Below are 12,964 nucleotides of genomic sequence, written 5' to 3'. Positions count from 1 at the left end.
ACAGGCGGGTGTGTGTTCTCTGAGAGAACACTGCTGCAAAGAGCCACGAGCTGCACCTGGATTTAAATGATTCTCCTCAGACTGAGAGAGGGATCATGAGCTGCTCCCCTTACCTGCAACAAAAGCACCAAAAGAAGACGTCAGGATGAGAAAGTAAGCGAGTACTGTGAGTCTTACAGCAGTGTGAGTTCTCACCGTGGAAGGAATGTTCTGCACTTACGGGGCGTGTTGAGGAATGTTTGACTAACCAAACGCAGAGCTTCACTTACTGTCATCTTTTCAGAGCATTAACAAGTAATATGTTATAAAGAAGGCTTAGGGTGAAAGTGTATCTGAGACTGGGACTTGTTTGACAGGTTATATATCCAAGAAGAGTTATAAAAGTACCCAGGGAGACAGATGGGTCTGTTTTCTTTCAATTATTATTACATTTATTAGCAGTAAGTTGTGAAAATCTGAATTTTTGCACATTGAATCTGCATCAGTGCTGAATATGCCTGTTATTTCCCTTTTATTGAGAAGATTCTAAATCTAAATTAGTATATTAGCTACATGTTAAGGCATCAGGCATGCAAGGGAACATTTATTCTTTAAACAGAACAATTGTATTACATTTAGATAAAAATCTATTCTCACTTTACATATCCCATAATCTTAATGGGGGTTTAATTGAGGGGTGACTGTCCCAGGTATTCAGATTCTCAAATGGATAGTCATTTAGATTTCCTGCAGTGGTATTCAGACCCAGTGTAAATACAGTGACCAATGCTTCAAAGTAAATATAATGAATTTAAAGTAAAAGTTCCACACAGTTAACAGTTTACTGAAATAAGTTGGTGGAGACCAAAAGCAGAACTAAAGGAGTTAGTGAATATCTGACCCGACCTGAATTGTGAGGTGAAAAACAGAAGCATGACTCAGAAAGTTGCTTTGTGTGAGGAGGTTTCAGGGTGACTTAGAGAGTACAGCATCATAGTATCCTCAAGCGAAGCAGCCGCATCCTCTATAAGTACGAGTACAAGTCCAGTGATGTAAATACTCCCACAAGCATACTGCACACGAATGAACATAATGGAAATAAGTGTATCTGCATCCGTGGCCAAGATGTCTGTTTAAAGCCAGGAGGCCTCATGCTGACACTGACTAACCGCAGCATTTAAGATAAATGTAACGACAGTAAAAAGCACATTCATCATCTCTGTGCAAGTAAAATGTTTCACTGGCAATGCTTAATTAACGTATCTTAAAGTTATTCTTCATCGCAGCGCTTGAACAAATGCACTTTGCATCCATGTTTCCACGTGATTGAGTTTTCTCTGAAGTAGTTCCAGTCGGATGATTTATGGGGATATTATGATCAAAGCGCACCAGCATCAGCAGTTGTGCCATAAAACAAATCCTCCGTGTCGTAACAGGAAAAGCACAGTGAAAATAAAAGCTTCTTACAATGGCTCTGCTCCATTTGTCGGCCGTGCCAGGGAGCCACTTCTGATAATCATCAGTAAAAATCAACACTCATCAAATTCCAATTTGATAACCTGGTGTGTGCTCTACCTTTTCTTACAGGCTCAGCTTCAGACTTGCCTACATTTTCTCATATAACCTCTTCCAGTTCTGTGGACACACGTGGATACTGGCTAACACCATAGCCAGGTTTCTTACATTTGGTCGGGGTAAGCCCAGGGGGAAACAAAAAGGATGGAATGTTACAATACGAAAGAATATTTGATGCTTTTTTGAGCTCAATATGAAAGAGCAGCTCTTTAATAGATGATTTAACTCAGCAGGAAAAGGATACATCTCCACCGCGCCGTGCATGTTTGTGTGATAAAGTCTGTTTTCTTGACTGTGCAGATGCCTTAGCGGACACATTTTACTCTGTCGGCCTGGTGATGAGCCTGTGCCAGCTGCTCTCCATCTTGGAGCTTTTCCACATTGCAGATGGGATCGAGAAAGCCAAACTCCTCCCTCGCTTCGTCCAAGTGAGTCTCACAGCTCTCCCTCTTAAGCGTCTTTATTAATCTTAGAGATAAATATAAAACGCTCAGCTGTGTAATCAAGAGCTCGTCATCTATTTAAAGCAGCTGGTGTGTTGTGCGTGTGCTATCTGTTCCAGGTTATGGAGAAAAACCTCCTGCTGGTCTTGGTCATCGTGCTGGAGGAGATGCAGAGTAAACCCGTGGTGTGTGTCATGTTCTTCTTGTGGAACGTCTTGGACCTTCTACGGTACGCTCGTCACTCGCAGCTTCTCTCGTCACTCCGTCCATCCTGTTCAAGTTTTTCGCCTCAGATAGCAAACACAAACATACTCCCAAATATACACTCCTAAAATCCTGTGTTCATGTCCCACCGGCTATGAGATAATGATGTAAGTCTTTCTGTTTGTCAAATAGTTTGATTCGAAGCAAGACATGTTGACAATGAAGTGTTTTTCAGAGGCCTTTACTGGGAATGTTCTTGGCCCTGAAGCTTCATCAGTTCAGAGAGAAGTGCCAGAAGTGTTTCAGTGTGTCCCAGGGTTGTTGCCCATCTTGCTTGGTTGGTAGTCCACTCTGACCTTTTGTCAGGAATTAGAACGAACATTTAAATTCACAATTGCAAACCTGTTTTGAGGTGTGTTTCTACTGTAAGATGTGTTATCTCACTGCTTTGCTCGACTGTTAGTGGTTTAGAAGATCAGCAGTCCAGTCCCTGGATCGTTCAGTCATTCAGTGTATGGGCTGATTACTGCGAATGATCAGGTTCTGTTGTCCACCTGGCTGTGTGAATGGAATGAGAAAGTGCTGTTAAAGTGGTTGAGAAGACCAGAAAGGTGCTACATACACATATACAAGTGCGGTCCATTCACCATCTACAGGCACCAGCTGATGGGAATGATTGATTCTTCAGTGTAAAGTGTCCTTGGGTCTCTTGAAAGAGGCTACATAAATCCAGGCTTTATAAATCCAGGCTATTATTGTTATTATTAAAGTGGGATGCAGTGATCCACCGATTAACATAATTGTGGGCCAGGGGGTGTAAAGTGGGGGTGTGATGGCCCCTTCCCTGCACCCTGCACCCCTGCTTATATGATCCTCCATTTGTCAACATTGTCAACAAAAACTGTATTTTTATTCTTCGTCTTCCATCTGGTACATTCACACCACCACACTCAGCATCAGAACATCTCCAGTCCAGGACTCCATGGAAGAGCCCCCCCCCCCCCCCCCCCCGTATAGATAGGGCTCATTCTAAGCTACTGAAAACTATTTAGTTTTTACACACTACTAAAGAACACAATTCTGACTATTAGATCCAATTACTGTCAATAGATCCCTATAAATCCTACACACTAAAGTGATCACTAAAGTCTTGCATCCATTCTTTTTTTTGTCTGCTTGGGGGGCTGTAAAACCCAAACCATCAACCAAAGAGGCAAAAAAAGTTGATTCTGACTACAAGTAACCTCTCTGACACATTCACAGTCATTTCACTCAGTGTTATTCTGAGAACTACTGTATATAGGAACACTAGACAGTGTGCCTGTAGAATTCTGAACTGTTTTTTAAAGTCTGCATGTATATAAAAGTGGAATAATGATCCATTATGCATTCAGCTGGACACCTCACTCACCTGTCTGCTGACAGGTACCCACACGAGCTGCTGTGTGTTATGGACACACCCTCCATGGCCATGCTGTGGATTCGATACACACTCTGGATCCCCCTATACGTCCTGTCAGTGGTAACTGAAGGTGATTAAAACCATTTTGATGACTTCATGTTTACTACTAAACTGTGTGACCGGCATTTTTGCATAAACAGACCAAAAGGCCGGGCAGGGTCCAGACTGTTATACTTCAGCTGACCTGATGCATGCTGAACTGTACGAGCTGATCTAATGAGACTGGTATTGCATGACGGAAGCGCTGTGAACATACAGGAAATGAGTTGGCAAGAGCTGCTGATAAAATGCCAGGAAGTGTGTGAGGAAAGTAGAAGCCAGCCTCTGCTCAGTGTGTAGCAAACACACTCCAAACAGCTTTAGAGCTGCAGTATGTCAGTAACATGATGATTACTCCCCACTGACACAGCGTGCGTCCTTCCAAAAGATCGGACCAAGAAAGTGAAGACAGGAGAAGTCTTTACTGGACAGCAGCAGAATGTTTCCCTTCCATGTTTAGTATCAAAATATTACAGGCACAGTTCAACACCCTGAATGTGTTCCACTTCTGCGTGGATGTTTTTGTCCTCCCCAGTTGTCATTATACACCAGACCCTGCACCACGTCGAGCCGACAGCACCGAACTCATCCAGGATGAATTCAACAGTGTCGACACACCTGCACCTCCCCTTCCTCCTCATGGCCTACCTCCCCCTTCTCGCCCTCGGTAAGACGAGCTAACCAGCATGAACGTTTGTCATGTGAGCCGTAATGTTTCAGGTGAACACCCTCTCAGTCTGCTATAGTTTTACAGCAACGGTGCCACTCTGCCTGGCCAAACACTATTTAACTGATATACAACGGCAGATTTTACAGGAAGGTTCAGGGATTTAGGGACAGCTGTGCAACAGCTGCTTTCATTGATTAGTTTGTCTTATTGTGTCCAAACTGACCCTGCAAAGCTCACCAACTGACTCAGCCACTCTTCTCCTGTCTGTCGGCTTGGGACCTATTTCAACACATTTTGCACCAACTTGTCCTTTCAAATCCCAAACTTGTAAGAACAGAAAAAAAGTCAGGCTGTAGTCAGACCTCACAAAACACACAGCTGATTTCTAGATGCTTAATATTTCTAGACAACATTCACACAAAGTCAATTCTGTAACGACCAGCTGTTATATTTGTGCCACTAATGCAAAGTGACTAACAACAGTACACACACGCACACACACACCTTTTTTTTTGTCTTCTCTGCCTTTCTAAGATGAGTGCTGTCTTTTCAGGAGCCTCTCTAACAGTCTGGCAACTTCTGAAGGAGAGGCAGCACCACCTGGAGAAATGGAACAAGAAGATGAAAAAGAAGTGATCGTACCTCACAATAAGCCACCACTCCACCATGAATGCTGTTTTTAAGGATGTCTGTCTGTCTGTCTGTCATACGGGGCACATGACAAGAGAAGAAGTATGTCCAGTGTGAAGTCTCTGCTCATTATCCTGTGTGATGGGGGTTTCAGCCACCTTGAATTTCTTGAAGGTCATCTCACGCTCAGGATCGCCGGCTGAATTTTGGCATTTTGCACCACCGACAGCTGAAGTGTTCACTCGACTCCTAATCTGAAGCTCCTGGCTCTGCAAAATGAAGCCCACGTGGAAGTGTCTCATACCTACGATCTGTATCACCAGCAGGGGGCCAACGGCACCGCTGCAAAGAAGGAGTCAGATTGTACACAAGAGAAAACTCTGGAAGTTTATTCCTCATCATGTTAAAGACTGATGTTCACCTCTGACTGTCCTACTGCTTTATGAACCAAAAGTAGTTCCTTTAACAGACTGAAAACTGGCTGTCGTGCTCATTTCTATCTGACCATCTTGTGTAAGACGAGTGAGACGGAGAAATTCTGGATTTTTTCAGTTATTTTTCATGTCACTGTTTGTTTTTTCCAACTCTGTAAATTCCTTCATTTTATTTCTCACTCTCAGTACGTAGAATAATTAAAACAAGGTGATCACAATGTGAGTGTAGGAGACGGGGATTCTGTTCATTTTAACATTCTAACAGACCCTGTTATGGGCTGGGCTGCCACAACGTGCAAGAAGTCTATAGTTAACAGCTTGTTGTTAAAATAGGTTATAAGGATGAAGGGAAAATCCATTTCAACCTTGGTAATGATGAGCAATTCACACAGACACACAGACACATAATAAGCACATACAAACATGAATGTTGACACTGACATTTATATCTACACACATATTCTAGATGTATGCATACAGACTTTGGTGAGCAGGCTTACCTGCTTTACTTTTTCCCCTTCTTGCCAAATGATTCAGCTGAATAATGCAGAGCTTGTTTGGACGCACACGTCGAACACGTGGCTGTGTGAACATTGGAATGGGTTTTTCAGATCTGCAAGGACTTGAATGACGACGTCTAATGTTGTTCCCCATCCATGTGGAGCCCCTCTTTGGTTTTCAACAGCCTCAAAAGGCATTTCTCAGTGGCCTGACAAGCAGCGCTGATGCTGGCTGATGGTTGGATGGAGTCCGAGTGCTTCTGGCGCTTCAACAGGATCCACAGGAAGGTTGACATTTGCTGGTGTTGAATCCAGGATGCCCGTGTTGTCATGAACAAGGCAGGTGCCCGCGCCCTTCTTCAGATCAGTCTTCTTTCCCTTGTTCTTAACCTGGAGCCCACAGAGACATGACTTTGCCAGTTCTAGAATAACCCCGGCACAATCTCTTGAATGGTGATTAGGTTCTTTGCCAAGTGAGTTGCAGCCGTTAAGGATATCAAAAACTGTATCATTTGTTTCCAGGATCTGAGCTGCAGCATCGTTTGACCAGGAGATGGTTCGGTTCTTGCTCACAGTGTGCGAGGGCATCAGCGAGGTGGAGCCCCGGCTTCTGTTGTCTTCACCGGTTATGGACCCTCCTCAGCTCCACTTTATATAATCACCGTCAGCGTTCTTGTTGTAAATACATACATTTGTGGATTTCAGTAACATTTCTTTAAAAACAAGAAATATTTGTGTGCATCAGAAATACTGATCCTCATTTTTACGTCTAGATTTGTTTTACATTCATATAAAAAGACACAGTGTTACTTTTTAAATTCATTGGATATGATTTCAGCAAGATCGTTAAAATCTACATTTAAGAGAAGATTTGAAACTTGAGCCACAAATGAATCAACACCATTAAGTATTTCCTGTATTTGATGAGCCTTTAATGGGTCATTCTGTCCGAGCACGTCCTCGATGCCATTCTGCGGCTGAAGCAGAGCTGCAGGTTCTGTTGAAGTCCACGGTGCTGCGGTGAGCCTCGGCTGCCTCCACACAGCCTCAGCCGGCGTTTTAAAAAGGCCCAGCCGTGTGTTTGGGAAGAATGTCTGTGTGTGTTCCCATGGTACCGGTCTGTTATGGCTCCTCCGGGCTACCAGCTGTACGCTCTGGTCCACACGGCTTTCTTCTTGAACTCGGCGGAGGACTTCAGGGCCAAAAGGGCGGCTGAAACAACACAACAAGGACGATCAGATAAACCACTCCAGCGTTTGCAGTTTAGAACATAAGATGTAAATGTAAGACAGAGTACGGGTTTCTGCTAGCTTTTCACCCCCGAACAAACATGGTGGACGCAGTTCATTTCTCATAGCAGATTTACAAAAGCCTGCTTGTCTACATAATAGATGCACTCCTTTGGGGCAACTGCAGCTGATCAACATACGTCCACTGAAACTGGACTCAGATTGTTCTGTGTCTGACAGCATTGACAGGATCCCTACAGATGCAGACCTGCAACATACTTTTTGTTTAGCCACAAACAGCCGTTATATCGCTCTCTTCAAAGCCACCAGACTCCATAGACAAAAACAGTCATTTTAGCTCGTTTTTTGTGTTGTTGGCATCACAACATTTTCAGAAAACACACCCACAACAAACTGGTGCATTCTCCAAGCCCTCTCAATAATCCGGCTCAATAATGACAAGGAGAAATCGTTTAGGTCTCATTTAGAACACGAACAATTTACACTGACCGAAATGTTTTGCTCAAAACACACCTAAGGCGACACACAGAGCGCCCGTTCAGAACAGGACATTGTCACATGGCGAATATCATCTGTATTAGAGTGTTTCTGTGGCCCAACATTTTCACCAAGCTGCTGCATCATATGTGCTGTTGTGTTTGTTTGTTTTTTACCTTTGGCTGTGCTGATGGTCGTGGCTGAAACACTCTGCTCAGGCCCTTCTGAGATGCTGAGAAGCCAGTCTATGAACTGAGACATATGCACACACAGGTTGTTTCCATCTTGTTGGGCTCTAAACAGACGGACGTTGTCTTTCTTATTAAAATACAGCACTTCTAACCTTAAGCGCCTGGCTGCTCCATGGTTCTTTGTCCAGAAGCAGAGTCAGGCTGTGAGGCATTCCCTGCAGGCACTGGGGGAGGGCGCCTTCAGCGAGCGACTCCTCACCGTACAGGCCGTGCTGGAGAATTTGTGGCTGAGAGGCGGGTTGCCATGGGAACCACTGGGCCCTAACGCCAAGGAGGACGGGCATGAAGTGGTCACCCCAGGAAACGACAGCAGCAGCAAAAACCTGGAACAAGAAGTCTGTGGCCTGCGGAGATACAAGATTTAGGTTCTAGTCAGAATCTAAAATACCATCTGTAGCGCTGGAGCACAACGTTACATCGGTGGAGCATTCTTTGAAGACGTGACCATGAAGCAGTTCTTAGCGGACACACACGGCAAGACTGGAGCTGCATTCCAAACCGTCTGAGGAATGACAGTTATTCCCAACATGCACGTCTGTGTCACGTGACTCGCACATCACAGTTCAGCCACCACGTACCAGCTTGGTGTCTCCACATGTGACGGAGGCTGCACCGTAGGCAACATTTCGAATGTGTCCCATCAGCTCCAGAAGCCACTCCATTCGTTTAGAGACACCTGTAACAAAGAATATACTGTCTGAACATGGTGCAGAGTAAAAAACAAAAAGATATATAAGGAAAGATACAGGAGAGGTATATCATGTGTTGTCTTGCCAGCTATTCAATCCCCTGGTGATCACAAAGCTTCAACCTGAATCCATCAAGAGAAGCTTTCTAGCTCCAGGAGCGTGACTTCACCTGTGTTGGCGCTGGTGGCCATACGACACTGATAAAAAGTCTGCAGGAGGATCCAGCCCACTCTGCGGCTTGGCCAACCGCGAAGCACGCCGGCGATGATGTCATTGAGGCCGAGGAGGGGAACTCTGCCTTGGGAGGTCAAGTAAGCCAGGATGAAGCAGGTCTTCTCCATCTGAGCCTGGAATGCACAGCTTCAGTAACCAGACTGTCCAGTGGTATGGCATTACCTCTAGTCTCTTAAAACCCATGTGTGTAGAATATGTGCATCATGTTTTGACTTTGTTGTTAGTATAATTCACTACTTCTATGAATAACATGAATCTAAAGAGACAGCAGTAGACACCTTATGTCCATCACTGCTACTACTTTAGCTTTCTGACATCACACTGTACCTCTGTGACCCGTGTGACTCGCTCTATCTCCGTATCAGACATCTCAGACAGACACTTGGCGACTCCCACATACAAATCCACCTCGGAATCCTAAAACAAAAGCAGGAATCATTAGCAGAAGACCATAAGTGGAAAAAGAAGGATATTCTGGTGAATTGGTATGGGAGCTTCAGTTCAAGTTCAAGCACTTAAAGTAGCTGAAGTGTCAGTTGAAGCTGAAGTGTAAGAGCTAGAAGCATTAGAAACTTTGTGAGAAAGTGAGACTGGTAGGCAGTTGAATTATTAGTTTGCATGTGGGTTTTGTCTCTATGACATCAGATCAGTCTGAGTACTGCAGCTGTGTGACAGACTGGCATCGTCCCTTTATTATGCCCTTTATTAGCTATTTGTTTGACACGTTTGTTCACTATGAGCTCCAACTTAAGGAGGCTGCCCTTAACGTCCCCACTGTGCTGTGGGTGCATGATGTGATCCACTGGAGACAGCGTTTGTGGAATATCATCGCCTCATCACTTCATTGTTTGGCCGATCTGCTCAGTGCTACAACAGATCGGCTCTTTGCTGCGATGTGGCGTCTCCGACACATCATTCAGCTCCAGATAGAAAGACTCTTGGTGAGCCCCCCCCCCCCATCTAATATATAATTTCCAACTGCCCTCCCTTCATTTAGAAGAGATTTTTTTGAACTGGGCAAGAAAAGCTGATAGCAGGTGAACTGTCAGAAGAGTGAAAGCAGCTGTAGTGTCAGTTAATATCGAAACTGAAAGTAGTTGACATGTCTACTGTCTACAGTTAATTTGGAAGTTGAAGAGTTAAAGCTGAGAGAAGCAGCTTTCATGTCAGTTAATATCTAAGCCAAGAAATGATCAAATTATTAAATAATATCAGTTCATGTATAGAAGTGGAAAGCAGCTCATTGTCAGCTGAAGTACATGAGATGAAATTTGACTTGAATTTGAAGTGTAACAGCAGAAAGCAGTGGAAGCTGGAATGGAAACACCGACAGCAGCTCAAATGTCGCAAACACTCGTTTCCTTCCAGCTTTTTACCTGGATTTGGTTGGGCAGGAGGGTGAAGATCTTCTCTGTGGTGGAGCAGAGGATGGTCCAGCAGTTGTTGGGGGGGTTTGGGAGAGCCATGGCCTGAGCGAGGCCGAGCAGCAGGGAGCGGCACAGGGGCAGACGCTGGGGTCGAAGGTCCGTCTGGAACTGCTGCAGGCCCAGACTCTCCACGTAGACCTGGAGCTTGTCCTCTGCGACGTGCTTCATCCACGAGCCCAGGTTCTCATACAGGTTAGCCCGGGTCTGGCACTGGGGGAGAAATATAAGCTCTCACAGACAGGGCTAGGTATTTAACATCAGTACTTTTGGGTACTGATTTACTTGTATCTGCAGCACTGGGTATTAAAAACTGTACCAAAACCTGATCATTTCATGTATTAATTCTTTGTTACATTCTTAAGCCACTCCATTATCAAACAAGCTGACGTAATGCCAGCCCTGAAAGCCCTGTCATCTGGCAGTTTACCTCCTCCATCCTACTGTGTGAATGTTCTGCATATTAATCTAAAAATGGCATGTAAAAGTGAGACTTTTTGACAGTCAGTGCTATGGGCACATTCTCAGTACTTAAAAGGTACTCAGGTTCAATTACAAGCCTTGGTCATGCCGTACTTACACTCAGACTGTGCACAAGGGGCGGTGACAGCCAGGAGCCCAGAAAGAGAGAGGCATTCTGTGAAGACTGAGCCTGACATGCTGCCAGCATCATACACTGATGCTGTACATTCTCTCCTGTCAAAGACAAAAGAGCCACAGTGCTTTGACTCCGTTTAGCCCTCGGGAACAAAGAGACAAACATGAGAACTCAAGTGTGAGAAGCTTTACCGAAGCTGAGCCTCATCAGAGGAGACAGAGCAGCACTCCAGTTGATGGGTGGGTACTGGAAACTGGCTCCAACTGATGCCAGGGGGGTCAGAGCAGTCGTAACAAGAGCTGGTTGGGCAAACTCTGGACCTGGGCCCAAAGGAAGACAGGGTGTTCCCCAAAAAGATTCCCATAAGCAAAAGGGAAATTCATATGCACGCAAACTAGGGTACAAGGTGAGAAAAGAGACGAGACTGATATTAAACCGGCGAACAAACCTTTTTTTCCTGCCTCTGTGATGAAATCAATGATGTATCTGATAACACTTTTCTCTGAGAGATAACTGAAATCCTGAGGAACTGAGAGAACGACAGAAAAAGACAAAGACACGTCACACCAAGTAGCTCGTCTTTCTGAACGCAGACAGGAACTGACTGCCACCTACCTGCTGTGTGGCTGTGACTGGTGGACATATGGGCCAAATGCAGATGACCCACCAGACAAGCGCTGTTGGACTGCAAACCGATGGCTCCTGAGAATGTTACGATCTGCAGAACAGAGCCAACAAAACACCATGTACCTACAAATGTCATGCAAATAGCCTGTTACACCGTGCAGTATCTTCATCTGGTGTATTAAGCTGCACAAGAAGAAAGACGGCAGAATTGGAGAAATCACTGGGCATGGGTTCAGCATAAAAGAAAAGGTTCATCCTCTGGGGAGCACAAATATGTCATGGAAACCGTCCTAGTGGATGTTGGCAATTCTGTCTGTATTTACTGCACTGAAAATACAGTAAAGGCAGACACATAATGCTTCAACACTGGTGCACTGACTGTCAGTATTCTAAGTTTTATACATTACCGGGGACATCTTGTAGAATTTAGTAATAATAATACATGAGGGAACACATTTCCACCAATGAAAAACAGTAGTAAAAATAAAACGTGTCTACAGACCTGTGTGATGGCTCGAATGACCTCATTCAACCTGCCCTGCTGCTGGGAGGAAAGCTCCAGCTCACTGGTTAGCTGGAAAACACACAGGACAACATGCTCGATGAGACTTACAGTAAAGTGATAGTGGCAGACACATTCATGGCCTCATTACAGCAACAATATATCATTAAAGCAGTATTTCACTGGGACAGACTGACCCCTGTGATTTCATGTTTGTTGTAGAAATCAGCTGTGATAAAACTTGATCTGAACTCTACAAACAAACAAAAAAGCAAGACCCCAGCACACGAGTGCATTCCTCACCTGGATGAGGTAACTCTCAGATCCTACCAAAGCCACCAGGCCGTTGACAGCAGCCAGTCGCTGCATTGTGGGACAACCCTGGAACACAGAGACAACTGAAAGGCCACTGAACACTCAACACAGGCACAGGTCACAGTCGCTTGGCATCATCAGAAATAAACCTCAGAAATATTTCTGCATATTTCAGATATTTGAAAAATGTAAACTTCAAACACCAGAAAACAGAAAAAAAAACCCTGGGGTCTGGGGTGTTACATTGACAGAGATGCTACATTTCCACTATGATGGAAACCCCATTTTGAGTTAGACTGAAAAATTTCGGTATATTTGATACGAATACAGTGTCTGGTGCAGCAGTCAATAGGAAGGGAAGGGTAGATGTAGTACCTCGGTCAGTAAGATCTTGATCCAAGCAGCTAGCAGACGAGGATGGATGTCCTCTGCTTTTCCGTGACCAGACATTGACAGGCCATGGACCACCAACCCCAGAGCCAGGGAGAAGCCTGGAGTCTGAACAGAAACATTACAGAAGTATGTGAAACTGGGATTACACTACAGAGAATCAAAACCTAAGGGTTGTTGTTGCCTCTCGCCCAAAGTCAGCTGGCATTGGCTCCAGCCCCCATGCGACCCTTAAGGATAAGGGATGAATTTGCAGCACATTGGAGTGAGC

General features: G+C 44.7%; 2 protein-coding genes across 4 annotated transcripts in view; one reads left to right on the top strand and one right to left on the bottom strand.

The window, feature by feature from the left end:
* hacd4 (3-hydroxyacyl-CoA dehydratase 4) lies at window positions 1-5,648 on the top strand. Its single transcript, XM_070854781.1, has 7 exons — window positions 1-153; window positions 1,567-1,673; window positions 1,855-1,982; window positions 2,117-2,226; window positions 3,627-3,733; window positions 4,238-4,369; window positions 4,926-5,648. Exons 1-7 carry the CDS (start codon window positions 146-148, stop codon window positions 5,006-5,008), a joined length of 675 nt encoding a protein of 224 aa, XP_070710882.1. The 5' UTR covers window positions 1-145; the 3' UTR covers window positions 5,009-5,648.
* Window positions 5,649-6,846: 1,198 nt separating this feature from the next.
* The window catches only part of focad (focadhesin), a 37,432-nt gene continuing 31,314 nt past the window's right edge, over window positions 6,847-12,964 (bottom strand). For all 3 annotated transcript variants that reach the window (XM_070854961.1, XM_070854962.1, XM_070854963.1), the window contains 14 exons: window positions 12,679-12,801; window positions 12,292-12,369; window positions 11,989-12,060; window positions 11,475-11,577; window positions 11,308-11,388; window positions 11,051-11,179; window positions 10,842-10,957; window positions 10,214-10,474; window positions 9,165-9,254; window positions 8,773-8,950; window positions 8,493-8,590; window positions 8,007-8,258; window positions 7,840-7,915; window positions 6,847-7,148 (listed from right to left, as the gene is read on the bottom strand). In XM_070854961.1, coding sequence (XP_070711062.1) covers window positions 7,075-7,148; window positions 7,840-7,915; window positions 8,007-8,258; window positions 8,493-8,590; window positions 8,773-8,950; window positions 9,165-9,254; window positions 10,214-10,474; window positions 10,842-10,957; window positions 11,051-11,179; window positions 11,308-11,388; window positions 11,475-11,577; window positions 11,989-12,060; window positions 12,292-12,369; window positions 12,679-12,801 — 1,731 coding nt within the window. In that variant the 3' untranslated portion in view covers window positions 6,847-7,074. The remainder of the gene's footprint in view (window positions 7,149-7,839; window positions 7,916-8,006; window positions 8,259-8,492; window positions 8,591-8,772; window positions 8,951-9,164; window positions 9,255-10,213; window positions 10,475-10,841; window positions 10,958-11,050; window positions 11,180-11,307; window positions 11,389-11,474; window positions 11,578-11,988; window positions 12,061-12,291; window positions 12,370-12,678; window positions 12,802-12,964) is intronic.

This window comes from Pempheris klunzingeri, chromosome 23, assembly GCF_042242105.1.
Source record: "Pempheris klunzingeri isolate RE-2024b chromosome 23, fPemKlu1.hap1, whole genome shotgun sequence".
Taxonomy (NCBI): Eukaryota; Metazoa; Chordata; class Actinopteri; order Acropomatiformes; family Pempheridae; genus Pempheris; species Pempheris klunzingeri.
Note: the sequence above shows the minus strand (reverse complement) of the source record. Positions and strands in the feature narration are given on the sequence as shown.

What these genes read in the sequence shown, in the direction of transcription:
- hacd4 (XM_070854781.1), top strand. An exon ending in TCCTCCCTCGCTTCGTCCAA is followed by an intron (nt 1,983 to 2,116) that starts GTGAGTCTCACA and finishes TATCTGTTCCAG; the next exon opens with GTTATGGAGAAAAACCTCCT. An exon ending in CCTCCCCCTTCTCGCCCTCG is followed by an intron (nt 4,370 to 4,925) that starts GTAAGACGAGCT and finishes CTGTCTTTTCAG; the next exon opens with GAGCCTCTCTAACAGTCTGG.